At 49.0% G+C, this 27,155-nt stretch overlaps 1 protein-coding gene across 3 annotated transcripts; it reads right to left on the bottom strand.

The window, feature by feature from the left end:
• Window positions 1-5,442: 5,442 nt before the first annotated feature.
• On the bottom strand, window positions 5,443-23,440 carry LOC142890110 (zinc finger homeobox protein 3-like). Of its 3 annotated transcripts, XM_076028922.1 has the most exons (12): window positions 22,979-23,439; window positions 18,328-20,134; window positions 17,693-18,231; window positions 17,380-17,593; window positions 16,586-16,693; window positions 16,339-16,472; window positions 16,010-16,120; window positions 14,187-14,334; window positions 9,412-14,048; window positions 9,134-9,316; window positions 8,663-9,091; window positions 5,443-8,558 (listed from the first exon to the last, which is right to left on the bottom strand). In XM_076028922.1, the coding sequence occupies exons 2-12, from the start codon at window positions 20,096-20,098 to the stop codon at window positions 8,442-8,444; spliced, it is 8,391 nt and encodes a 2,796-aa protein (XP_075885037.1). In that variant the 5' UTR covers window positions 20,099-20,134; window positions 22,979-23,439; the 3' UTR covers window positions 5,443-8,441. The 3 variants fall into 3 exon arrangements, with proteins under 3 accessions (XP_075885037.1, XP_075885035.1, XP_075885036.1); XM_076028920.1 differs by having other exon boundaries at window positions 8,663-9,316; window positions 22,979-23,440; XM_076028921.1 differs by having other exon boundaries at window positions 8,663-9,316; window positions 16,339-16,469; window positions 22,979-23,440.
• Window positions 23,441-27,155: the final 3,715 nt, after the last annotated feature.

Below are 27,155 nucleotides of genomic sequence, written 5' to 3'. Positions count from 1 at the left end.
TGCAAAGCAGCGCGTTAAGAAACAAGCGCAACAATTTAGCGCGCCGGCGGCAAACGATTAAAACTGTGAATGAGTAGAACCAAGAGAGGAGAGAGGGACGGAAGTGTAGACACAGGGGGAAGGGCAACGTGGAGATGAGCTACAAATGAGAGCGATGGCGGTGGCAGGTTGGCACAGTGCCATCCAGTCAGGGCTTGAGCGGGGGCGGGCATGGGCACGGGCGAAGGGGCGAGGAGGATAAGAATGGAAGTGGGGGAGACGCGCTCGTCCATACCACCACAATGGTGCCACCTTGGCACAGGCTCGCCGTGACGGGCGAAGGCAAGCTGCAGGAACGGGGACGACGAGGGAGGAGGGCAGAGCGCGGAAGTGGGAAGGATGCCAGCGGAGCGAGGATGACTCAGCTGTCGACTCATGGCGCCAAGCGTGCACGTGCGGACGGACGGACGTGCGGACGGACGGATGGACGGACGGACGGACGGACGGACGGACGGTCTCCGGCTACAGGAAGTGACAAGTCGTGAGTAGCCGAGGACGATCGACCCATCGCACGAATAAGACCGACAACGGGGGAAAATAGCGTTTTTTTTTCGACCTTTGTTACTCTCTGTACCAGCCAACGCGTGCCAGCCAAGCCGGCGGGCGCCGTGCCAGCCTCCAACCACGGCGTTGAACAAAGCGGTCGGCTGAAGAACGCCGGCGCCGCCTTGCCCGAAGACGACTCACCTCCGAGGATTTGCCCTTAATCTGCGTTTGTTTGTTTGTTTGTTTGTGTGTTTGTCTGGACAAAGCCAGGACGAGGTGCCCGGGCAACGGTTGCTAGCGGTTCTGTGATGGCATCTTTTCAGTGCGGCAGCGGCGGCGGCGAGGGCACCGGGAGGAAGATGGCGCGCTGCCAAGTCAACATCAGCGGGCGCATTTTGCAAGACTCCGCCATACAGTGTGAACATTTTGGACGGCTAAAACATTTTGGCAACGGCTTCCCCTCGAGGGACCACGGTGGCACCGTGCCAGGCACAAAATGGGCGTCTTTTTCTTACAGGCGCAGGCGGACCACCCGAACGCAAACAGTGGCAGAAGGTCGGAACCGAAGCCGCCAGCGGCACCTTTAAACGGACTGTTGGACAAAAGAAGGAACCTCTTCCCCGTGCCAACTGGACTTATCGGCGTGAGCTGCGGAAAAAGAGCTAAAAAAAAAAAAGAAGAAGAAGAAGAAGAAGGAGGGGGATCTACCGTCCCATTATGCCGAGGGAAGAAGACGGGAATAATGAGCAAAAATTAATAAGGCGTGGAGCAGAGGAGGGAATTTTTTCGCTGGGCTAACGAAGAACAGTGGGAGAGTGTGGACAAGGATGATGAAGAGCCTCTTCCTGGCCCGTGGCACACCTGGGATGTTCTTAAAGGGGTATCCCACCAGACTGAAGAAGGAGGAGTGTTTGTGGCATCACATCCAGGGTGTCAAGCTGCGTTTCTCCACTGCCAGTCAGGGAGGGCGCCGCCGCCGTCGTCGTGGGGGGGGGGGGCGTTGCGGTGGGGGGCAACTGTCTGGGCATCTCGTCTGCAGCTAATTAACAGCTCCGCTCTAATTCTAACAGCCGATCATAATTAGTGATTTAATCGCTCGTCAACGCTTTTCGAGCCCCCCCCCCCCCCCCCCCTCCCGCCCTCCTCCGATCGCGCCTCCTATTTGGACACGTGCGGATAAGCTGAGGAACGCTAGGATCTGCCCTCTTCCTCCTCCTCCTCCCCCTCCGCCGCCCCCCCCCCCCCTCCCTCGCTTCATGCCCGGCTCCAGACTCCAGTGGGATCTTAATTAAGCCTTGGCTTCATTATGCAAATGGAGTACAATAAACGACAGCGGAGGTGGAGCTGGATCCAGACTGAAACGGAGCGGTGGGAGGGCACCAACCGGAGGAGGGGAATGAAGAGATGTGGAAGCATCGGCGAAATGGTCTACACGATGTTATGGCATCGCACTGTAATAGTGTATTGCCTCTAACGCGCCGTCGCTCGCAGCCAACGGTCCTGTGTTCCATCGCCGTGCACGTGATGGGAGAGCCGGCGTGTTTTTTTTCCTTCTATTTTTTTTTTTTTTTTTTTTTTTTTTTTTTGCACCGTTAATGTGCTCCATCTGGAAGTGGAGGAACTTCAATAAAATAACCCCGGATAAGCAGAATGTCATAAAAGAAGGGGAAATTCATAAGGGAACGGCGAGAACGAAGCCTCTAATATCGCCGGCCGGCCGGTTGTCGTGGATACGGAGGGAGATGGTGGAGATAGGCAAAGAGAAAAGAGGCAGACAGGAGCGGTGACAGTGGCAGCGGCGTGGCAGCTAATGTCATCTCAGTTTAATCATCGCATGGGATCATGGGGTTCATGAAAATTCATTTGCATATCATTAAATGGAGAGAGGTTATTTGGTGCGGCAGCCAAAATTGGATTGGATGAAGGAGGGGGGGGGGGGGGGGGGGAGAAAAAGGCAAATGGAGAAGCTCGTTATTAAACAGAAATGTTTTATAGTCCGCCAGCCAATTCATTTAATTTGCTCGTAATTAAAATGTGTCAGACTCAATCAATCATTCCAACTGGGATGCTATCAATGTTTCAGTCTGGGGGGGGGGGGAAAGAAGACTAATCAGTCGATATGCGGTCAGACGTTTTCCAATAACAGTCTAAGTGTTCCAGTCTACTGTGAGCTTGACCCGTCCATCCTTTTTTCTTTTCTTTTTTTTTTTTGCCTTTCCCTAATTCATCCCAGAGTGTGTATGAAAACATCCCTGGCCACTCCTGCGCGTCGTGTCAAGTCTGTTTCTGACAGGTGGGATTGCCACCCTTAAAAGGATCACTCGCGCTGTCTTTTTGACCTTACTAGTAAGCTGTCAGCGGCGCGTATGTACGTGTGTGCATATGTGCGTCGCTCATTTGCATAAGTGATGTAATTAGACCGCCCTTTCTCATGCAGATCAGTTTGACAACATGGCAATCCCTCCAACACACACACACACACACACACACACACACACACACACACAGACACACGTCCAGCTGCACGCACCCACTGAACTCCCCCCCACCCCTCTCACACACACACACACACACACACGACGACACACGCTTACTGCCGTGACCACCACCATATCATGGGGAGTCTGTTGTCTGTGAGCAGAGAGTGTAAAGATTAACATAATCCAGCTAATAAGTGTGAGTAATATTCACACAGTGACGCGTGGCGTAGACACTGTCCTGCTGATGTGTATTTGTATCTCATTATAGATGTAAAGTACTGAAGGGGGACCGTCGAGGGGTGCCGGCGTGGGTGGGGGGGATGGTAAGGGGTCACACACAAAAAAAAAAAAGTGTGGGCCTGAATGGAGAGGAACCAAAGAATGAAAATGAAAGGGACTGTTCTGAAGAAAGTCATCATACTTGGTCGCCCCTGTAGAGATCTGCCGAGTGGAGATAACGTGAAGACAGATTGCAGTAGTTACCTCGTAACTGGAATGTAGGATATTGGGACGAGGGGGGTTGGGGGGGTGGGGGGCAGTCTAATATTTACACAAAATCAAAGAGACAATGTTGCTAATTTTCTCTTTGTTCACAGTGCACGGAAGGTACAGTGCGTTGTTTTGTTTTTTGTTTTTTGCTGCAGCAGCAGCAGAATGTAGGCGTTATAAATAAGAGTGTATTTGCGCTCGCAGGCTAGCTCCGCTGCATGATTGATTAGGATGGTGTGACGACCATTAAAAAGTCATTTAAAAGATGGATAGGGACCACATTTCCAAATAAAAACCACTTTATACCTGATGAAGTGCTGAACAAACTCTCCTTCAGAGACATTTACTGATTACTCTCACTGCAAGAGTGAGTGTAATCTGGGAAGCGTGCATGGGGCGGTGTTGTAGCCCTGCATCTACTTAAAAGAATGGCAAAGAGATTTTGGTTAAAAAAAAAAGAAAAAAAAAAAAAAAAAAAGGGACCGCCATTGTCTGATATTCGTTAAGTTTGAGCATCATCTATTTGTGTGCGTTTGGTACAATGCACAAGGACAGCGGGACCGGAATATGACTAATAGCGCAGCGCCGCCACAACGGCTGCTTTATCAGGAGAGAGCGGCGCTCGAATTGTGCGGACGCATTTTCGGGGCCTCTGTCTCTTTAAGTCGGCTCCGCCGCGGCAGCATGCTTTGGGATTCATGCATAAACATGAGCTGGCCTTTCAGCTCTCTCCTCACATAACCAATCTAAATCTAAATGAGCCCCCACTACAGATACACCAGCAGGCAATGACATTACGCACCCCCCCCCACCCCCACCCCCCAGCCCTCGCCACCGCCCCTCCTCCCTGCCCAACCCCCTACTCTACCCCCAGCGACACATATACACCAGCAGGCAATAATTTCACGCCATCCCTCAGCGCCCCCTTGCACCCCCCCCCCCCCCCCGCAAACCCCCCACCACAGCCGCCGCCGCTGCCGCCACCCTCATCTCCACGCACACACTCGCACCCCCTTTTTTTTTTTTTTTGCCGCAACCCCACCAGCTGCACGGTGCTCATTTGATTAAGGTGGAGGGGGTGGGGTAGGTGGGAGGGAGAAATGGTGGTGGTGGTGGTGGTGGCGTCGGCGGTGGTGGGGATGGGATCACTTTATCAGGATGACTTTCTGAGATGACTATCCTCAGCTGCGAAGCCATCTCAAGCCCTCTCCTGTGTTTGCTCTGCCATTGTGCGAGCGGCCGGTTGCGTTCGTTTCACCTCGCGATTGTTTCACCTGTTTTCCGCGGCTGCCGCGCTCGTCCGTTGGTTAAGCGTCAACGGCTCGACGCGACAGAACGAGTGGCTGCAGAACGCCGGCTTGCGCCTCAGATTTCTGGTAAACAGTCGCGGTCCCCCCCCCCCCGCCCCCCCTCTTCTTCTCCGCCGCCGCCGCGGTGTCGCTTCAGCCGATGTAAAGTGTTGCTCAATTAAAAAAGAAAAGATAATAAAAAATAAAAGACCGTCTCTTTTTATGGCTCTACACTTTGGTCTCGGAAATGTTGCGTATGAAAATGTGCGCGTCTTAAATGTGCTGCGGTGTGCAATTTTCCTCCCCTCTCTCCCAGAGTCATAAAACACATTATCATCCCGAGCAGCAGCAGCAGCAGAAGCAGCAGTGTAATTCATCTGAGGTCGTTAATATTCATCATATCATTTAGTCACAAAGGAAATTCATCTGGCTGAATGTCACAGATGTAATTAATGAAGTGACCCCAGAGGTCACGGCTCCATTCACCAAACGCCTCCCACACACTGCCGTCTTGCACACATGCAGTTGTACATCAAAAAGCCTGACTCAAATATATACAACCTCAATTATGAAAAGCAGAAACAGGCCGCCACCTTAGCATACCGCAGCACGCACAAAATGGCTTCTCCCCAGTTATACCACAAGGGATGAGACCGGAGCATGCACCAAAGCAGACTTTATTTAGCTCAGTGGAGTATGGGAAGGGGGGGGGGGGGGGAAGAGAAACACACATCAGTGGGGTGGGGGAGGCAGAGTTTAAGACACACTAAACCACTGGAGCAGGACATAAGGACAGGTGCACATCACAGGTATCTTTTTGGTCATCACTATGGCAACAACATATCCAGAAAGAAAATGAAAAAGAATACTTTTACCTACAGTAAGGATAACAAGAGTCCCTTCACCATAGAGGACCCCAATATGTACATCTTACAGTCACTAAGTTCAAGAGAGTACAAGAGAAATGAAATTGAAAATAATCAGCGTACAAAAAAAAACTGCCTTTGTGGTATTTGGAATGCACATTTCTGTACAGCAGAAAGCTAATTGGTATTGTAGTAAACATTGGTTTGTTTGAGAAGGAAACAAGAAAAAAAGAATGACAGAGTTAAATCAATCCACATCCTTTGGAAAGTTGACTGCGACGTCAGTCTGAGTTCAGCAAAGCTGTTTTAGCTGGACAGACAAACAAGAGACATTGTGACACATAAAGACTGACAAAACGCCAGCGGAAGGTTTTTGGGCTGAACTCATTCAAAATAGCTTTGTAGTATTTTATTTTAAGTGTCGAGTTAATGCTTGGGGGGGGAAAAAATAATGACTAATATTTGGAAAGATACCGTTATCTTTTGAATAAGGGTAAAAAAAATAGCAGGACATTGAAAGAAACAAAAACCCTGATGGAATCGAGCCCCACATATCAATTTGTTTACAACAGAATCAAGAGAGGAGCAGTTCATCAACAGCATCACAGGTATCATTACAGTTTGTAGTCATTAAAGCCTAGTGGTAAAGCGATCAGAGCATGCATTTTTCTACAGTATCGTTAGAAACTACAGTACATTAGCAGCAAACTGGACATCCTTAAGGGCTGGAGTTCAACACTATGGTTAAAAAAAAAAAAAAAAGAAGAAGAAGGAAAAATAAACTGTAACATTTCTCAAGAGAAGTAAAACTCTTCAACCGCTATAATACAGACTGCCATGGCTCTAGTTTGGGGTTTTGGTTATAGTCTCCAGTGTGCTTATGAGAGGCAGAAAACAGTAGCTTCGATATAGGGACTCCTTCCTTCCTTAAAAACAGCAATACATCGTCAAGTAAACAGTAGCGCTTATTTTTGTAGGTCATATGGTTAAAGTATTATCACGTCTTTGGATTTTTGTCTTAAAGCATTAATTATTGTTTAGCTATTATTGTTATATTATTATTATTACAGTTAGAATAAGGACTGGTTGCAAATGAACACAGGAATAAAAGGGGAGAGAGCAAAAGAGGAATGTAGGGAGGGAGGGACGGCGGGAGGGAAAAGGGAAAATAAATTAAGTGTACAAAAATAACATCAATAACATCCAAAGGTTTTTTTTTTTTTCCTCAGCTTTGCGCAGTAGCTCCCGTTCTGTACGTGGAAAAGGGAGCTATGTCTCAGTCATCCAATGAAGTCTTGAGTCAACCATACAAAAGCTAAATACTGTACATTTACCCCTCACACTATTAAACACTTTAGTTTCAATAAGGTTTTTAGTTTCAACAATCTATTACTCAGAGGTGAAAAGCTCAGATCTTTGCAGTACGGAGATGGGTTTTCTTGTTTTTTGTTTTTTTTCAAGGTATCTCTTAATACTTAGTCAAAGGTTTTACCACACTTTTTCTGCTTCACAAACAGAAGAGGACAGGATCATGATCACATTTGAACCGGAGCCATGTTGAGCTGTTGACCTGAGCATAGAAAGCTTTACATTAATCACATAACATTGGTCAGCCATTGGTATATTCAAATAGAACGGAAAGGCAGTCGGTCACCTCGCCTGAACATATCAAAGCTGTCTTTTTTCCCATAATCATGACACTATTATATTGAAGCAAGACAGTTCATCTCAATCCATAAGATTTTTATATTAAGAAACTATTACTAAACACACACAATGTAAATTTGAGTTTGGTTAAAGTTTTCATATACAGCTTAATGGTTGAGTGCGTTAAAAAAATAGTTTGCCTAGGCAGGACAAACTGGCCTTTACGTTCTGTGCTATTTGGGCTGTTATCCACCGAAGGAACATAAAAGGTGTACACACACAACAGAGGACTCATCATTGGCTTATGGAGGGTAAAGCTGCACCATATCAGTCCATTGGTACTTGGCTTACCTACGCCAACTGCAGACCTCACCCATTCACCATACAGACGTCAGCTCTGCAGTTTGTTATTGAAAACAAACATGTTAAAACTAAATCCACAGACATGTAAAATTTTGGTTACGAGCTTTGGAATCTGAGTCAGTCTTTACAAAAGCTCTATGCAAATACCTTTGCCTATTTCAAGGATATTTTTTTTTTCAGTTTCTTTTTCCACTGTTAACTGTTTTGTTTTTGTTTTTTGTTTTTCTTCAGGTTTCTCTTTTGGAGTTCTCTATTTACACTAAAATCTCTTTGACATTTTCTTCTCCAGCCTCTTACAGACTGGCACTACGTGCTACACAGCTAGTCAACTAGCACTGTCTGGTGGAGGGCCCACTATGAGTCTGTCTTGCAGACTGAGAGGTAGACTGCAGGTCTAGCTGGGCAGTGAGGTCACATACTTGGAGAATGCTCTTTGGCCTCTGTGGCATCTGGTTGTTTTTTTTTTTTATATCAAGGTGGTGTTTGGTTGTTGTAAGGTATCGGACAGGAGAGGGAGAGGAGCTCTTTTCAGCAAGAAAGTACAGAGTGAATGGAAAAGATGAAAGCTGTGGGTAAGAGGGCTTGTTTTGGGTTCTCTCCGTACTTTCAGTAAAGAGAGTTAGTCTTTGGGCCACTGTGGCTCTGCATCTTTGGGGTGTTCAGGTTACAGGTTTGGCAGCAAAGTGGACAGGGTATGTGTTTAAAGGTTGCTAGCAGGTACACAAGGGGTTTGGGAGTTTGGGGAAAGGAGCCAAAGGAAGAGAGGGGGCCATGGTCTCCTACTAAGCTCTGTCTCTTTCCCCTGCCCCTGTGGAAAGCTCAGCCTGCTCCCTCTCTGCAGAATCAGAACTCAGACTCCTGGCCCTTTTCTCCTTGGCTCTGGCATTCTGGAACCACACCTGCAAAAAAATGTAGAAATACAAATCAGTTGTTATTTCTGATCCACAGTAAGTGCTCATCATGCGGTATTTCACATTTGTATGGAAAATGTTTAAATATTTACCTGCACCACACGTTGAGGCAGTCCCAACTCCTGACCTAGGGCCTCACATTCCTGACGGTTGGGAGTACGGTGAGTCCTGTAGAAGTCTCTAAGCTGGAGTACCTGGAAGTGGCTCATCTGTGTCCTTTGGCGTTGCTGCTGATGGATATGGTGCTGCAGAGTTTGTGTCTCACCCCAATCTGAGCTCAGGCCCCCAGAACCTTCTGGACTTGGAGAAGCTTGGTCGGCAAGACTGGAACCTTCCTCACACTGGAAGTCCTCTTCATCATAATCATCATCCTCTTCTGGGTTGTTCAGATCAGTAGTTGAAGACAAAGAGGTCACAGGTGGCTTCACATTAAATTCTTTGCTACTGTGGATATAGCCATTGCTTTGTGTTGGGATGGAGGAGATAGATGGGCCTGGCCTTTCTGTAATAGATCCCATGCCAATATGACCATTGGATCCATTACTTATTGACAAGTTAAAGCCTGCTCGTTCTGCCTCTGCCCAGTGGCGTGACCTCATATGGGCATCAAGAGCGCTCTTCACTTTGAAGAGAGCTCTGCAGAATGGGCAGCGCAAGTGGTTGAAACCCAAGCTGAAACAGGACCCAGGCCCTGTTGACCGAAACTGTCCTTTTCTCTCTCTGGCACGAGTGTTCTGAAACCAGACCTGTGAAGAAAATGACCAGTCAGTTTTACAAATCCAAACGTTTAAAGTTATTTTTCAATATGTGCATGTTTAACAACGTAAAGATCAACATGTACCTGAACAACTCGTCTTGTGAGGCCTACATCCCGTGCAATGCTTTCAAGGACTCCTCTGGTGGGGTTGGAGTCCAAGCTGTAACGCTGGTACAACACTTCCAGCTGTTCTGGAGTGATGGTGGTTCTTTGACGCTTATCCCTTCGGTGCTCCTCCTCAACGTCCCTTGGGCCTCGCTGAATTTCAAAGGTGTTCTCTGACAGAACCTTTGAATTCTGCTTCATGGGCATCAAGGAACTTTGAGGGAGGTTTGTGAGAGTACTATTTGAGTGATCACCCATTGCGTTCTTAATTTGCATGCTATTCAGGTGTGGAATCATGGGATGTGTGGGATTCGCATGCATCTGAGACATGGCACTTGAAAGCATTTGGCTTGCCATCAGGGTGTGGTTTGGGTGGAGCATCATGTAAGGCAAGTTTCTGTCTTGGAAGCCAGAGTGAAGAAACTGAACCTGGGTCTGTGCCGCAAGGACATGTCTCGTCTGATGCTCCTGCCACAGCTGGAATGATGGCAAAGACATTGGACAGAGACTGCACTGGAACTGAGCCTGGGTTTGTAGCTGTTTTACTGGCTGAGTGTCAGTGGTGGCATCAAGCAGTTGAGTTGGGGTCCTTTCGGATTCTGGAAGGACAATAGCACTCGGAGGTGTGTTCTGACTTTCAACAGACTGATCTTCATCCGTATGCACCTGGCTGGCATGAGCCTTGGACACGATGGTGGGTACTGTTTTTGATAGAGAGGATTTAGAATGGGCCTTGGGTTTTTCATGGTTACTTTCTGATGGCTCATGGGTGGCAGGTTCGTGAGAAAGCTCAGCTTCCATTGCCTGAGTGCCATTCTTTTGCCAAACACTTGCATCAGAAACTCCATCTTTCGTTTGGGCTGGGCTATTGTTTGTAACAGGGAGGATTTCTGTATCTTCTTGTTTTCTAGTAACAGTTGTTGGTTCACTTTTAGTAACTGGATTCTCAGTTTCTATGTCGTGAGCTGGCGAATCAACAGCAGGTGAGTCAGGAGTATTGTAGTATTCGTAGGTCAGATCCATGGAGTTTTCATTGAGAGATTCACCTTGTCCTTCTTGCCCACAGGCATTCTCATTATCATCCTCACTCTTGTAGCAGTCACTTCTCTGTCTGCGACTGTCAGTCTGGTTCTTGCTCTCTAATCCATCTTCTATATTGCGATCTTGATGTTTGCGTGCTCTCTGCCTTGCATTTTGGAACCATACAACAATGATTCTGTTAGGCAGGGACAACAAAGCAGACAACCTATCATACTCTTCCTCTCTTGGATAAGGGGTCGCCTCAAACACACCTTGCAATGTTTCAAGTTGTTGCTCTGTGAAACGGGTTCGAGAAGAGCGCCTGCCCCTATGAGTATCTCCTCTTTGAATGTCTGTGGTGTGTGGATGAGGAGAGGTGTTTGCTGGAAGGCCCGGAGAAAGTGAACATGGAGATAGAGCCAGTGGCTTATGTTGTGCTGCATCCTCACTGGATTCCTCCAGGGCTGTGGTTGGAGGATTACTGAAATTGTAAGGGGAATCCTTGTCTCGCTGACGCTCTTTGAAGAGGGTGTTTCGAAACCAGTGTTTGATGACTTTATGAGGCAGCCCAGACTGGCCAGACATCTTGTTCATCTCGGCATCACTGGGAAGGCTGTTAATGTCAAAGTATTTTCTTAGAATACTTAATTGTTCCTCAGAAATTCGGGTTCGGGTTCTTTTCCCTTGTTGCTCAACTATTGTGGGATTCACTTGGGTTGGCTGTCCTGTTTGGACAGGGCTGGGTTGGGATGGCTGAGCTAAATGCACAGGGCTGAGCTGTGGTGGCTGGTTTTGCAAAGCTGGACTGGGCTGGGACTGCTGGGATAGCAAAGCCGGACTAAGTTGAGACTGTTTTCCTAGTAGCTGAGATTGATAGAGTTTAGCGAGCTCAGGGTGCAGACTTGTGTCTAACCAAGGTTGAGACTGGAGAGCCACAGACTGCATCATAACGGGAGGAATAAGAGGTAGTTCCATGGGGAAAGGAAGTGGGGGTATGGGAAGCTTAGGTAGAGTAAGTGGGGGTATTGGAAGCTGGGGCAAGGGAAGGTGGAGCACAGGTAATTTAGGCAAGGGAAGAGGCATGGATTTAGCTGGAGCTGTGGTTTGTGAAGTAAGTGTCACAGATGTGCTTGGGATGGGTGCCTCTTGTGAAAGATCTTGAGAAGGATGAGAAGTTGCAGGGGCAGTTTGTGGTGGGCTAATAGAGGTTTTATTTGCGTCTTCTGAAATAGTGGCAGGTGATGGCGTAGGAGTTTTGGCTTCAGGCTCTACTGGTTCCAGTGCTGACTCTGTTTCTGAAGATGGGGCAGGGGCTGCAGCTTGTTGCGGAGCAGATGAATTCTCCCCATGTTGAATCTTTTTCAGGGGATGCATCTCGTCATACTGCAGCCTGTACTCTCTGGAGAACCTCTCAAGCGCGGCAGAGGGAAACAGTGTCCGGTGAATATACTCCTTGTGGCTTTTTAAAATCAAGGCATCTGAAAAGAACTTCCCACAGTCTTTGCACTTTTCTCCACTTTCACAGCATCGTTTCACAGGTCTCTGTTCTTTCTCAGCATTACTGTCAACTTTTTTGCTATGCTCACAGCTTTCAGTCCTCTCACTCTGTTCTTTACTGGGTTCATCACTTGTCTTTTCTGAACGTGACTCTGTGTTATTGGCAGAAGTACATCCATGTTTATCTTGGATCATATGGGTTAATATCTCTTGTTGGTGTCTGTGCCTACTTTGAATATACTGCAGTGCCAACTCATAGCCATAATTCTGCAACAGGGCTCTGAGAGGCTCACCATTCACAGCAGCAAATGGTACCCTTGGAGGAGGACATTGTAATCCAGGATTACCCGAAGAATTGGTTTCTTCTTTTTGAACTTCATTTTTAACAGCAGCAGGACTTTCTTCTTTTTCTCCTGAACACATGTAGCTATTTTCTCTTGTTTGAGTGATGGAGGGTTCACTGGGACCTGCTTCAGCCTTAATTTCAAGCTGTGCATTATCCTTTGGCGGACTATAAGAGTCTGAAGCTTCTATTTGTGTAATTTTTTCATCCATTTGGGACTGAGAATCCAAATCACCTTCTGCCTTAACGTGTTCTCTTAGAAATGAGTTATCAGACACTGACTGACTAAGCTCTGGGTTCTTTATGGCTAATTCTGGGTTAAGCTTCATGTCTCCTGTCAGGTAAAAGGGTAGAAGAAGTTGCTGCTGAAGTGAAAGTAAGCTGTCTGGTGTCAAAGAGAAGTGCTGTTTGAGTAAGTTCTCTGGCCCTAACGGAAAGTGCTGAAGCAACTGAGACTGCAGCAAAGCTGTTTGCTGTAACTGTGCTTGTGCCTGTGCTTGAGCATGGGCTAACTGCTGCTGCTGTAGAAGCATTAGCTGGTTTCTTGATGCTAGAAGATCAGCCACTCTCTTTTTAGCCTTTTTACTATCATTAGAGATAGAATGGGTCTGTTGGGCCTCAGGTGCCAAGCCAAGCAAAGAAGAAGTAAAACCCACTACATCTGGCTTTTTGGTAAAATGAGCAACCTTGGATGGGTCTTCTTTGCTGGTATTACTTGGGAATGATGTTGGAGTTGCTACACTAGATGCTGGGGTCTGTGGACCTGAGTTCTGGGCAGCACGAGCTCTAGACTGATGGAGGACAGAACGCAGATGTATGTCCAGTGTGGAACTCTGGCTGTAGCCCACTCCACAAAGTCTGCACCGGTAGGGCCTTGGGTCTGGGCCACGAGGCGTTTCAGGTGCAGTGACACCTGTGCTAGATTCCTGGAGGGCTCTTCTTGCCCGATGGAGGTGGGACACAGAGTTATAGTGGACTAGAAGAATGTTTTTCTGGGTAAAAGATTCAGAGCATATTGTACACTTGTAGGGTCTGGTTGGATCAAGGTAGCGGTCCATCGTGGGGTTGGTACTCTTTTTGACAACTAAGCTGGAACTAGGTTCTGTTATGACATCTTCAGGTGGCTCTTTCTCTGCCTCATTGAAATCCTCCTCGCCACATTCAGCCTCAGTAGCCACATCCTTCCCTTTTGATCCAAAGTCTTCGTTTTGCTCCTTTCCGTCAACCCCTAGTACCTCTTCATCCATCTCATCATCGTCACCCTCTCCTGCTTCCTGACCCACTTGAGGGGATAAGCTAAAATACTGTTGAGGAGAATTCTTATTTTGTTCAGTGTATTGCACAGTGTGGGGCACTAATAGTTTATTCTGCCCCTGTGTGTTGTCCAGCTGTGAGTGTGTGTTCTGCATATGTCTCTGCAGGGCCTCCTGACTCCGGCATTGTCTAGAACAGAGGGGGCACTCTGTCGCCGCTCTCATGGCGTGGTACTGCCAGTGCAGCTGGAGTTTCTCCTGAGTGGGGAAAGCCAGGCTGCACCTGCTGCAACGGAACCGGTAACCATGGCGATCAGAGAGGGGAGGGTGATCGCTCTGTGGTGAGTTGGGCGGGGAAGAGGGGGGTATTTGAGTTGGGGACTGAGGAGCCAGTCTTCCATTGGAAGGGTGGGTGGTGTTGTCTTCTAGTGGTGGGGTGAGTAGAGCTGTGACATCTTTGGGTGCGGCTACATCTCCCTCAGTGTTCTCCACTGAACTGATGCCTGCCAAACGCACGAAAATGCTGACTGTGAATTCGAAATCCTTCTGCGCAACATGAAAAATACACGGAACCTCTGAAACTTGATATTTATCACGCATTTCTGGAGAATCATTGGTTTTATCGGGTCTCAAATACCAACCTTTGTCTTTCTGTAAATCATCAGATGCAGCGGTATCAACGGCATGGGAAGTATTTGCATCGTTACAGTCGGTATTTTCGTTTTTCTGAGCGTCATCTGCCTGCGACTCCGTCTGCGGCTTAGGCTGCTGTTCCAGCGACAGAGTCACCTGGAGGAAGAAAAGATTTGCCTCTCTGTTAGTTTCGGTCTGGAGTGGGTTTTGTCACATCTGAGACGCTGCTGTTTAACCAGCTAAGACGAAAGGAAAAACTGAGTATTAAAACACTCTCTTCATCCCACAGTATGAATAAACCATGCTAATTTGTACAGCATTAAAAGCATGCAAATGCACCAATACAAATGTATCAACAAAGAGCACCGACACACCCTTTTCTAACATCATAAAACATTCAGGTGTGAATTTGTAAGCGCATGCGTTACATTTTGCACCTGTTTGCAAAGCTGCGCGCGGCAGACGGCAAGGCACATCAATTTTGTAATAAGTGTGTGTGGCTTAGATGTGGGTCTGCCCTTCAGCGCCTGCAACATACAACACCCTCAAACATACCTTAAGGGTTTAATAAAACTTTACTGAGCTGAATAATGAATTTATTTAAAATCATTCCTCATATAGAGAGCCCCCATCTCCACAGCTTCAAGCGCTGAGAGCCAATACTTTATCTGTGCGCGCAGCTAGCTACCCTAAGGAAAGGACGAATAGCTAAAGATGAGATTTACATGACAAGAGTTTTCTCTGGGTAACAGCTTCATAAGAGAGAAAGAGGAACAACCCGCACAGACAGACACGCGCACGCACGCACGCACACACACACACACACAGCCGAGAAAACTGAAGGTCAGGCTTAATCTAGAGAGCGTAATTGGAAAGCAAGGTACATAATGGCCATCATCACCTCAGTCTGAATTAATGAACCTCAATTACTATCAGAGAGAGCGAGGGAGGGGTAAGAGGAAGGACGGCGGCAGGGGGGGGCAAGAGGTGCAGAATATGAAAAAGAAAGGGAGCAGGGAGAGGGAGGGAGGAAGTGTGGGACAATGAACAAAAAAAAAATGCTTCAGAGAGAGAGAGAGAGAGAGAGAGAGAGAGAGCCAGCGAGCGAGCATGGGAGGGGTAACGCATAAGAAATTGAGAGTGAGCTCGGGGAGAGGCGGAGTGGGAGGGGCCGAGTTGGAGGCTGCTGAATAGGAATGATAGGAGTAGCTGGAGGGGGGGGGCGGTGGGGGGAGGAGGACAGCACAGGGGAGAAAGGGTGAAAAGCAGTCAGTCAAGTGGAGGCGAAGAGCACAAGAGACAAAGGCCACTTAGCATACGGGCCAGGGCGATGGAGGATGGTGATGTGGATAGATGACCAGTCTTTGTTAGTTGGAGAGACACAGTAAAAAAGCGCGGGGGCCCCTTTTTAGCTTGACTGCACTTCTGGTAATAGAGGGCTACTTAAACATGCATTATAGAAGGGACTGCCTTCTCCCTCGCTCCCTCCGTCAGAGCCCCTCGCTCGCTCGCCGCCCGGCGAGGTACACGCGCGTACACATGCGCGCCGAGCGCACGGCTGCATCGAAGATGATAGCGGGGAGCTACTTAAACATGCATTAAAAAAAAAAAAAAAAAAAAAAAGTGCTGCCTTTCTCTCCGGTGCCTTCTTAATGGAATTGTCTCCCTACATTTCACTCTGGCCCCATCCCCCCATCGCTTTTTGCCTTCTCTGTCTCCGCCGTCCCCACCACCACCACCCTTTCCCCCCCACCCCCCTTTCCTAACCAACGAACACAAACACAACAAAAAAAATCCACACACACACACACACACACTCGGACAGACTTACTGCGCTGATGAGCCTCTCCACACAGTCCTGCGCCACGTTGTGTACGTGCGTGAGATGCTGCTGCAGGTGCATGCACGCGAGTTTAACCTGGCACAAAGGGCACTGGACAGTCTGAGAGTGGGAGAGAGAAGGGAAAGAAAGAGCGAGTGAGCGATGTTTTAATAAAAAAATAATAATAATAATAAAAAAAAATAATAAAAAAAAAAACGAGGTTCGTGAGTTCACTCGAGCAAGCGTCGGGTCTCTTTAAGAAGCAGCCACCGCCGATTTTGTGACCACCTTGGTTTATGAGCGGCCCTAAATTATTCAAGTGCGTCTCGAGCACTCACCTGCTGGTTCTCAATTTGCTGGTGTGTTCTGGGGCGTTTGGTTGAGATGGAATTTTCCATTTCCTTACATCCGGATGAAGGACGCTTGGCAGCGGGCGATTCCCTCTTCTCTCTGTCCTCGCGGCTGGTTTCTTCTTCGAGGGGAGATGCACATGCGCGTGTACAGAGATTGATTATGCCATTAGTCAAGTGGCAGAGGTAATGTGTTTCAGAATGAGCTGAAATCTGCGTGTGGACAAAGCTCTACCTGTTTCCTTTGAAATCTGCTTCACCCTCATGTTACATGAGTCTTTGGTTGTGTCCAAAGGACCAGTGGCGGCCTCACTGGAAGTCTCCATGACCTCGCTGAGCTCTCCTAGATTTAGTCGAGACAAAACTGCGTTGTTATGAAACTACGACTATGAGTATAAATCAGTCAATTTCAGCCTGTCAACAGCTTCTTTCAGGAAAAAAAAAAAAAAAAAAAGGAGCGAGGCAAGTGTCTCCGGACCACACTTCATTCTTCTTGCTCTCCTAGATTTACTATTGATCACGTATTGATTCTCCATTAGATACTCCTCAGAGGTGGAGTCGAGGTGATATGGACTCACAACACATCAGTTCACCCCAATAAGTCTTAATCCATGCACTGTACGCGGAACTATTTGATTTACAACTTAGATGTTTCCACTGCTGCTCATTGCAGGTTTTCCATCTGCACAAACACAATATGTACGATCAGCGGTTGTATTTAAATCAGCTCTCAGCGCTCTACTGAACAGCCTTCGCCTCCCCCCACCCGTCCTTGTCCTGGGGATCTGCACTGGCCCATTGATTAGCAGGTGCTAGTTAGCTGTTGTCAGGGGTTATTGGGGATATAACAAGGATGTGTATTGACTAATCAATTTACCCGCTCAATACCTCAGCTCCAGCCATTAGTCATTTTCTCGCTCCTTTCATCTTAATCTCCCGTTTGCTCTGCGTAGCCCGGGAGCACATGCAACATGAAATGATTTTTTTTTTTTTTTGGTTTTGTTTGCGGTTGTTGTTTTTTTTTTATACCTGTGTCACCATCGGGGCTTTTCCTGATGGTAAAAATGGCAGCCAGCTCCTCTCCACCCATTGGCTGCAGCTGCAGCAGCCCTTCCCTCTGTTGGTGGGCCGGGGTTTGACTGTGTTTCAGTACTTGGAGCTTCGAAGAGGAGGAGTGGTTGCATAGGAGACAGTGAAACAGCCACGAACCTCCGTCAACTTCCCCGTCGTACTGCTGTAGGAACTAAAAACAAAAGGGAAGAGGCAGAAGGAACAGACATGAATGAGGTCGGCGTCTTTCAGGAGAGGCTCCCAACGACAAAGTGGGTCAAAGTGTACGAACTCTGTAAACCCGGACGCCGGCCTCGTGGTGGGAGCCGTGAGAGTGCCCCCGCAGTTTCTCCAAGCTGCTGGTCACGTAGTCGCACAGGTTGCACCTCATCTGGACCGGGTTCCCCTTGGCGATGAGGGCGGCGCCCTCCTGGCCCCTGTCCCCGCCCTCCTGCAAGTGGGCAGCCAGCTGGTAGCGCGTGCGGTGCCGGTCGGTCTGGCAGTGCAGCGAGAAGTTGGCCCTCAGCGGCGTGGTGTAGCCGCACAGCTTGCAGTGGCAGCCGCCGGCCACCAGGGAGCACCACTCGGACTGGGGCAGCGAGCGCGGGGCGTTCAGGTGCTGCTCCACGGACTCCAGGGCGTCGGAGGAGAAGCAGGAGCAGACAAGGCATTGAAAGACGCCCTGGAAGAGGGGCGAGGTGGGGGACAGGCATGGAGCTGGCGGGGGGGAGGGCGACGGCGAAGGCGAGGGGGTCAGCGTGGACCCCAAGGTGACCTGCTGCTCCGGGGCCTGTTGACTGGTCAGCCGCATGTTCAGGGAGAGCTCAGCGCCTGAAAGAAAACAACACACATGGGGAAATAAGAGTCTTCGAAAAGGTCTTTCAAACTTTGACCGCAATGGGGGTCCGGGTGGTCGGTGGTCCGAACCTGTGTTCTGCAGGTGCTTCAGCTGCGGCGCCAGGCTCCTGCAGTGGGACAGGTAGTAGCCCCTCTGCAGCCGCAGCATGTTGTGCGTGTGCTTCTCGCTGGTGGTGTGTATGCGCAGGTTGCGAGCGATGCTGGTCTCGTAGTCGCACACGTCGCAGCGCCACCGCTTGCCGTGAGAGTGGGAGTGCGCCGCCGCCGCCGCCGGCGATGCCGCGTGCTTGGCAGTGGCGGAGGCCAGGATGGAGAGCGGGAGCTTGTACGCCGACTCGTCCGCGGCGGCGGCGGCGGCGGCATGGCCGTTGGAGGAGCCACCGCCGCCACCGCCGCCGCCGTTATGGTGGTGGCTGTTGTGGTTGCTGCCGTGCGAGTTGTGCGCGTGGCCGGCCGAGTGCCCCCCGTTCTGGACGTTGTTCAGGTGCTTGTCCGACTGCATGTGGATGCTGAGGTTGCCTTTGGACGAGGTGGCGTAGTCGCACGCCTCGCAGCGGTAGGGCTTGTAGCCGCAGGCGTAGGTCTCGCCGCGGGCCAGCCGGGGGTGCGGCTTCCCCGAGCTGCAGTAGCCGCACGCGTCCTGCGTGCCGCCGCCGCACACGCACTTGCCACCGCCGCACACGCACTGGCCGCCCGTCTCGGGGTGCTTTTCTTTCATGTGCGCCTGGAGCGTGTGCTGGGACTTGTAGTGCCAGTTGCACTTGGGGCACTTGAGCGTCTTGCAGGAGTTTCGCGAGTGCACGGCGGCGGCGGCGGCGGCGGCAGCGGCAGCGGCTGCTGTCACCTGGCCGGCCAGCGATCCGGGCGAGAGCTCGCGGCCGAGGCTCCTGAAGGCGGCTTCCCTCTGCTCCCCCTCTCTGTCCCCCTCGTCGTCCGCTTCAGCGTCCAGCTGGCCGTCGTTTGGTTCTGGAGCTTTGGCACCGTCTCCATTCGGAATGGAAGAGTGAGGGACCCCCGCCGGGCCGTCGGCCCCCGGGCTCCCCCGCGGGAACGCCGGCGCGGACTGCTGGGATTTAAAGCTCTGAGGAAACCCAGAAATCCAGCCCTGATCTGCCTTCAAGTCTTTTACCTCTGTGTCGCTCAGCGGGGCAGAAGAGGAGGAGGAGGAGGAGGAGGAGGAGGAGGAGGACGGGCAAGTGAAGTGCTTTGGAGAGGCGGCGAGGAAAGCAAAAGGCTTTGGAGAGCTGGAGGGAGCGGGGGAGGGCTTTGGAGAGGCGGCTGTTTTGCTGTCGAGTGTGCCACTGGCCTTTGCAGTGCTGGAAGAAGAGCTGTGCTGGCTCTGTTGAGGTAATAAAGAACATTTGGATTTGGTTTGGCTTTGGTTTGAGATGGCCTCCTCCTCTTCCTCCTCCTCTTCCTCCTCCTCCTCCTCCTCCTCCTCCTCCTCTGCGCCGCCGCGAGCTGCCGACAGGCCCCCTGTACGCGACGCCTCCCGCGGACGTCCGCCCCCGAAGTCCTCCTTCGTCCCCCGGCTCGGACTCTGTCGCACTCCGTTCGCCCGTGGACTCGGGCGACGACCCCCTTCTTCTTTCTCCCCCTCTCTGGCCTGGGACCCCTCTGCGCCCTCCTCCTGCCGCTGCGGCGGCGGCAGGGTCAGGGGCTCTTTGGCAGGGGCCACGGCCGAGGTCTGGGAGGGTGACCCCTGCGCCGGCATGACCGCCCGGGTCAGGAGAGGAAGAGATAAAGCCTGGGGACTGAGGTCAGCATCTCTCTCCTCTCCTCCCCCTCCATCCCCTCCTCCTGCTCCTCCTCCGCCTCCTCCCCCCTCACCGCTGTCCATACCAGAGGCTACAGCTGCCGGACATCACTGCTCCACCTGTGGGTGCAGGAGAGGAGAAGAAAGGGAAGAAAGAGGCAGGAAAGACAGGGGATGGAGATAAGGGAGGAGAGAGAGGGGGGGGGGGGGAGAGAAATAAATGAGTCATGTAAATAGTATTGCATAACAGCGGAGGCCATTGATTACGGTCCCTGGATAGCATCTGTTCAATACTGCCTTCACAGGGCGCAATACAAAGGCTGGTTACTCAGGGGTTAGCGTTAGCCCTTAATGGGAAAATCAATAGCGCGAGCGCTAAACTAGGCAGAGGAATGCGGGTAAAGGCTACGCAGGAGGTCTATAATATTCCTCAGGGGATGGGATTAAATAAAAGAACCGAACGGTTCTAAGCTAGAGGGCTTCTGCTTAACTGCGACACTTAGATAAAATGCAGATAAAAGCACAGTTTTTAAACCCCACCACCACCACCACCACCACCCCCCCCCCCCTCCCCCTCTCCATCCGTATCCATCTCGACACGTGTTGTTGTGCAGTGCAGAGGTATTATGCAGAGTAAACAGAGGGCTGCGTTCAGCATGAGCCATTTTATAGCACGCGACGCCAACGCTGAGGGGTCGGGGGGGTCGGACACAATCGAAGAAACACCTGCGCATGGAGCTGATCCACGAGCAGATATTCAATGGAGAATTTTTAAACAGGTGTGGCCGTCTTTAAAAGCGGTGGATTTTTGCCGGGAGAAGCAGCACATCGCTTCACATCTTGAGACGATTTAACTGGGCTGGATATCGGCAGCGTTTGTGCAGTTTGCGAAATGCAACACAGAAAAATCACCACTTGCAATAAATATGAACGGAATTCATCCGGATGCAGTCAGTGTGTTGAAGTTATCATGATTTTTTTTTTTAAAAGGTCTTCGAGATCCTCGTATTTCCATTGTGCATTTGGAGAACCAACTCAGTAAGACAGGAGCATTTTATGCAGTAATGTGTTTTTGTTTTGTTTTGTTTTGTTTTTTTTGTTTTTTTTTTGTCAGCCGTGAACCTCAATCAAAACACGGCATCACAAAAGAAACTTGGGAGGGGGGGGAAAGAAAAATTCATTTGGGCCTTCCGCCGTCGTCGTCTTGTGTTTCCCGCTGACAGATGGGCGCCAGATGAGACGGACGCGACTCTCTCGGCTGCTGCCGCGCGCCCCACAATCTCATTACTGACCCCCTTCTCCTTCTTCTTCTCCTCCTTTTTTTTTTTTTAATCAAGGACAGACCTTAATGTACCCTTTCACCTTCTCCTTCAACCGAGCCGCCCACTCCCCTCCTCCTTAAACACCCCCTCCGCTCCCCCACCCTGTGCTCCCAACCCCACCCCCACCCACCTTCTCTCCCCTGCAACTTCAAGATATATGGCTCATATCGGCACCCTGATAGCGCTTTAATGTACTGTGTTTATGTCACAGGCCACAGACCCTTGCCCACCGCAGATGTCCACTGTCCCGCCAGAGAGCGGCGAGGGGGGCCGGGTCCCCTCCCCGCCCGCCCGCCAGCCTGCCAGCCAGCTGAGAAAGCGCCCTAATCTGATAAAGATTTTCATTTACACTGCAATCAATACGCCGGGTCTATCGGCAATGTAACTATTTATATAAACATTCCTGGCTCTCCATCGATCACAAATGCGGGAAACCATTATTTAACAATGTGTGTGTTTGTGTGCCCGTCTAGGTGTGCGTTAATGCGTGCACATCCTGTTGTTGCCTGCAAACTCGTCTTGATAATGTCAGACGTGCACACGCGCGTGCGCGCGCACCCACAGGACCAGAGCACCTGATGTTGATTTATAATATAAAATCATATTACACCTGCGTAAGAGTTTAATTGAACCACACACCTTGTTTGACGACCACACCAAAGACCTTTATAACCAACAACTGCCACCACAATAGAGTGTGTTTCCTGGGTGTCTACCTAGGGTGTGTGTGTGTGTGTGTGTGTGAGAGAGAGAGAGGGAGTATATTGAGTGTGTGTGTGTGTGTGTGTGTGTGTGTGTGTGTGTGTGTGTGTGTGTGTGTGTGTGTCAAAGAATGGGGAGAGAAAGGGGAGAGACAGAGGTGTGAGGCTAAACAGACAGAGTCAAAGATTGGATTTTTCTCGAGCTTTACTTTGAAGGGGAAATTCCTTTCGGACAACTGAGCCACACACAGACACAGATGATGGACTCGTAAATTCTGCGTGCGGACCTTTTCGGACCTTTTTCTTTTTCACAATTCACACTACATGCACACGTACACACACACACAAGCACACACACACACACACACACAGTTGCGGATCACGCATGTCGCAGGTAAACGTACGACGCTTTGTTATTACTATTGTTATGGTCGTATTTGTCGCTGCTGCTGCTGCTGCTGCTGCTGCAGCTCCAGAATACCGGGGCAGGCTGCGACTTGAAGTTCACTCCCCGTCTGCGTGTCTCAGTGTGTGTCTGCGTGTGTGTTTGTGTCTGTGTGTGTGTGTGTGTGTGTGTGTATTGTCAAGCCACTGACCAGCGGCGAGCTCTCGGACTACTTCAGTTTTTGTTTACAGCCGATCGACACGTTCCACACTTCGGACAAAAAAAAAACCAACAACCCCGAAATCGAGCGATCGCGCTCGTTGTTCACTCAGATGCGATCTAAACCGCGAACAAATCCGCAACAAACAAAAAAAAAAAAACTCGATTCGTGCGGTTTTTACAGGCTACTGCGGTGGAAGAGGAGGAAGAAGAAGGGGGGAAAAAAGCAACACTCCTCCAACGCACACACACACACACACACACACACACACACACACACGCCCGCACACACACCTCCCCATAGCTGGACCGCTTCCTCGTAAACAAATGGACTTACATTTCTGCAGCGGCTCTGGTTCCAAGCTCCGTACGCTGAATGTGTAGTAGTCCAGACAAACCAGCGTGCGGAGGAGAGTCCACTCATTCCTTATGAATGATCCTCTGCGTGTTTCTTCTCTCTCTTTTTTTTTTAACGGAGCCAGGAAGAAGAAGAAGAAGAAGAAGAAGAAGGGGGTGAAAACGGGCAGAGGGAGAGAGGGAGAGAGAGAGAGCAGCGGGGTCCAAGTTGTTACCAAACAACAGTGTAATTAAAGCTACATATAGGCTGTAGTAAACAGAAGACGGAGGGGCGGAGGGGTCTGCGCGAGCTCCAGAGGTAGAATGAGTTCTGATCAGCGGTGGGGGGGAAAAAAACACTTGGCTCTTTATTCCTGCTAATTAGTTTCCTTCAAAAATGGCTGAGATTGTGCGCAGTGCGCATGTGCGTAATTGCGCAGACGCCGCTAATTAGCCCGTTTGGATCAATAGGATTCCGCGAGAGAAAGAGAGGGAGGGAGGTAGGGGGGAGACAGGGGAGGAGAGAGGAAGGGAGGAGGGAGAAGACAAGGAGAGGAGCGATTCCTCTCTCTCTCTCTCTCTCTCTCTCTCTCTCTCTCTCTCTCTTTTTTTTTTTTTTTTTTTTTTTTTTAAAAACCAAAGTGTAGCAGAAAAAAAAAACAAGTGTACATTGAATTTCGGTCACAAATAGAATATGACTGGCAGGAGAAGGAGAGAGGGGAGGGGGAGAAAAAAATCAATGTTGACATTTTTTATTTTCGACAAATGCCAAATTTCATTTTGCGGGGAAAGAGCAAAAATGTGTATATTTAAAAAATAATAATAAAAAAAATCTCTATATATATACCTCTTTAAAAAAGTATCATGGTGGAAGATCAAACGGGTCAATATTGCGAAAATGAAGGCAATGTTCAACGAAAACGAAAGAATGAATAGTGAATTTGCATGAAAAGGGAATATATACCAGAAAATGCGGCACCTGCGTCGGATTGTGTCGGAAATATCAAATTGACGTTTTGTGGCAGAACATTTGTAAATGCAGTTACTGTTTGGCCGATTTGAACAATATATATATTTATTTATTTATTTATTTTTTGGCGTATGTGTGTGTCGTGAATTGAAAACACTGAAGCCTTGTCCTCAACAGCTGAGCAAAACAATTGTTTTATTTAGTTTATATTTAAATATGAATTTATTTATTTATTTTTTAAAATCTCTAAGATTGACCACCCAGCTGTGATTTTGATTTATATTCTTCAGTTGTGAAACAAACTGAAATGTTAGTCTAATCCTAAATTGACGTGTCCGTTTCTCCGTTTGTCATCGCAGAAGACCTCTGGGTTTTGTTTTTTGGGTTTTTTTTTTTTTCCCCCCCTCTGCTCCTGCCGTCCCGTCCTCGCCACTCGACTCCATTGTTATGATAATAGATACTATTGTGGATTTTACGCTGGAGGTCCAATCTGTCGGTCGTCCATATTTTAGAAGTTGAAAACTGCATTTATTCATAAGATCAAATATCACCTCTTTTGATTTTCTTTCCCCTTTTTTTTCTCCACCTTTTCAGGTGACGATCGTGGGCGCCGTCGTCGTCTTTCTTCTAAAGACAGACAAACATATTTCTTTTTTTTTTTTTTTTTTTTTTTTAGGGATACAATATTGAGCCCAAGGCACAAAATTTAAAGTGTATATGGAAAATAATGCTAAGAAGGTGTAAAGGGTCAGGACGAGCAGTGACTGCAGTTAGAGGTTACTATCAGCCCAGTGTTGCGTGAAACAACTGCTCTACAATGCCATATCGCAGCATGAATATTTATAGTATTTCGCTGTGTTGGTTTTGAGAGCACTGACATTTTGATTTTGGCTTATCTCGCACCGGTTTGATTATATTCCTCCGTTTGTGCAACTGTGTGCTGCCTTTAAAGGCCACGGAATTAAGAGCCACATGATTTGGCTCTGTCCGTGTAGAACATCCAATAATTATTTTACGACGTGGAAACATTGGGAGTGATTTGTCTGTTTGGCACATGCCACCAATACTGCAGGTTATCTGGCACGTAAATCACCGGCAGTTGTGTTGTTTTCGTGCCCGGACGTGCATGTTTTCCTGGCGTAATGGAGCCGCGGCCCGCACGGTGACACGTTTATGTCATTTTACGAGCCAGGGACAGTGATTGTGAATGGTAATATAATTTTAACGTTAGTGCACACACCGTGTGTGTGTGTGTGTGTGTGTGTGTGTGTGTGTGTGTGTGTGTCCTGTCCTCATGTGCAATAATGATAAAATAAAAATATGTCGAAAATGTTAATTGAAGCAGTTTCAACTGTAGCTTTCTGATTAAAAAAAAAATAATAAAAAAAATGTTCATGTTTGTTTGCATCCGTCGCTTACAAACTCGTCACGTGTTTGCACTTTTACATGTGAGGCATGCAAAGCGCAGGCCTTCAAACAGACAAGCCATGTAAAAGAAAACATACACAAAAAGAGATTTGTTTCAGATAATTCGGCTTTGATTGTTAACCAGTTGTGTGGCGGGCGCCAGTGATCTTAGCGTGTACACACCACACAGCATGTGAGGAATCACACGCTTTCATGTGAACCTTTGTACTGTGTGTTGCCTTTGCTGGCGTTAATGTGAATTTCCCTTTGAATTTGATCTGTTGATGCTTTAGGTTTGCCTGCACCATGAAGCTGCGTTCACGGTGTACATTTGTGCAAATGCGCACTGCACATTGCACGGACAACACGCCACAACTAATTATGTGCATTCAAAGGGATACCTTATTTATACTAAAAGGGGGGGAAATCAGCTAAAGTCACTTCTTAGACAATAGGAAAAATTTGGTTAAAAAATAATAGAACAGACAAGGGAATAAATGGATATGTAAATAATTATAAATGTGCATTCAGGAGGTTGGCAAATATATGAGAGGACACCCAGTGCCTGGCTGGAACACTGAGGTCATTTCCATAGTGTTAAATTGAATTCTGATGTTTTACTGATATTAAATACCTCATTTAAATGTTTACCATTTACCATTTGCACACACTCACACACACACACACACACACACACTGTGCGCCATGTGGCCTTAGACATGCACAGACCGCACTGTATAGCGCGGCGTGCTTTTCATGCCCTCAGGTGTATGCCAGGGGTTGTTGTTCCCACTGTAATATATAGTTAGCCCTTCCGCCAATTTACGCTGTCACCGCTAATGGGGCAATTAACCACTGCAGTACCCCCCCGGGCGGGAGGAGGAGGGCCGAAATCTCCCCAACTCCAAACTTGTCTTCATGACATTTATATGACAAAATGTTGTGTGTGTGTGTGTGTGCGGTGGTGCGTCGGCAGGGAGCGGGGGGGTGGGGGTGGGGGGTCCTGGGGTTGAGCTGGGGACCCATCTGACACCTTGGAGGGTCCTTAATGTCACAACCACCCTCGGCCCTGCCTCTCTCGGCCCCAGGGTACGGCAGGGAGCAGGAAGTGCAATACATCACGGCGAGGGGGGGAGGCCGAGGTCTCGTCCAGGAGGGGACCAAACTTTGTCTTCCGACACGTGAGGCTTTAATGGGGACCTCTCTGATTTTCGAGTGCGAATGTAAACTGTCCTGAGTGGTGCAGTAGGTCACACGCACACACCCGCACGCACACACAAGCGCACACATGGATCCAGACTTCCAGGCCAACACACTCTAACTTGACCTCTCCCTCCACTGAAGCCTTTCTGGTGTCTATAACTCCCTCTATCTTTGTCTTTGTACACATTCCCCCCGTCTTTCTTACATCCCCAAGGAGGCAATAACCTCCCGAGCAAGTGCTTCCCCTTGAGCCGTTGTCATAGTAACTCGTGGGCCGGTCGACATGACAACCCCACCATGGTCCAGAGATAAATGATAGGCCAGAAATGGGGAGGGAGAAGCCACATGGGGGATTTGAGCCCCCTTTAATTTGGTTTTGCCTTATTCTGATTCAAAATGTTGGTTTTTTTCCTACCCCCCTCTCCCCTCTAAGCGTGAGGCTCATCTCGGCATCAACCCCCTGTACGTTCAGCCAGGTATCCAGCTAACCATTAAACGCGCACGCTGCGCCCGCTCCTGAATCGTACTGAGGCATCTGGACAGACACAAAGAGTAAATTATATTTTTGCCAGCGTTGTCCTCGTTCTCCTGCTGCAAA

Source organism: Nelusetta ayraudi, unplaced genomic scaffold, assembly GCF_046127955.1.
Source record: "Nelusetta ayraudi isolate G7.1 ecotype Tasmania unplaced genomic scaffold, CSIRO-AGI_Nayr_v1 ptg000026l, whole genome shotgun sequence".
Classification (NCBI taxonomy): Eukaryota; Metazoa; Chordata; class Actinopteri; order Tetraodontiformes; family Monacanthidae; genus Nelusetta; species Nelusetta ayraudi.
Note: the sequence above shows the minus strand (reverse complement) of the source record. Positions and strands in the feature narration are given on the sequence as shown.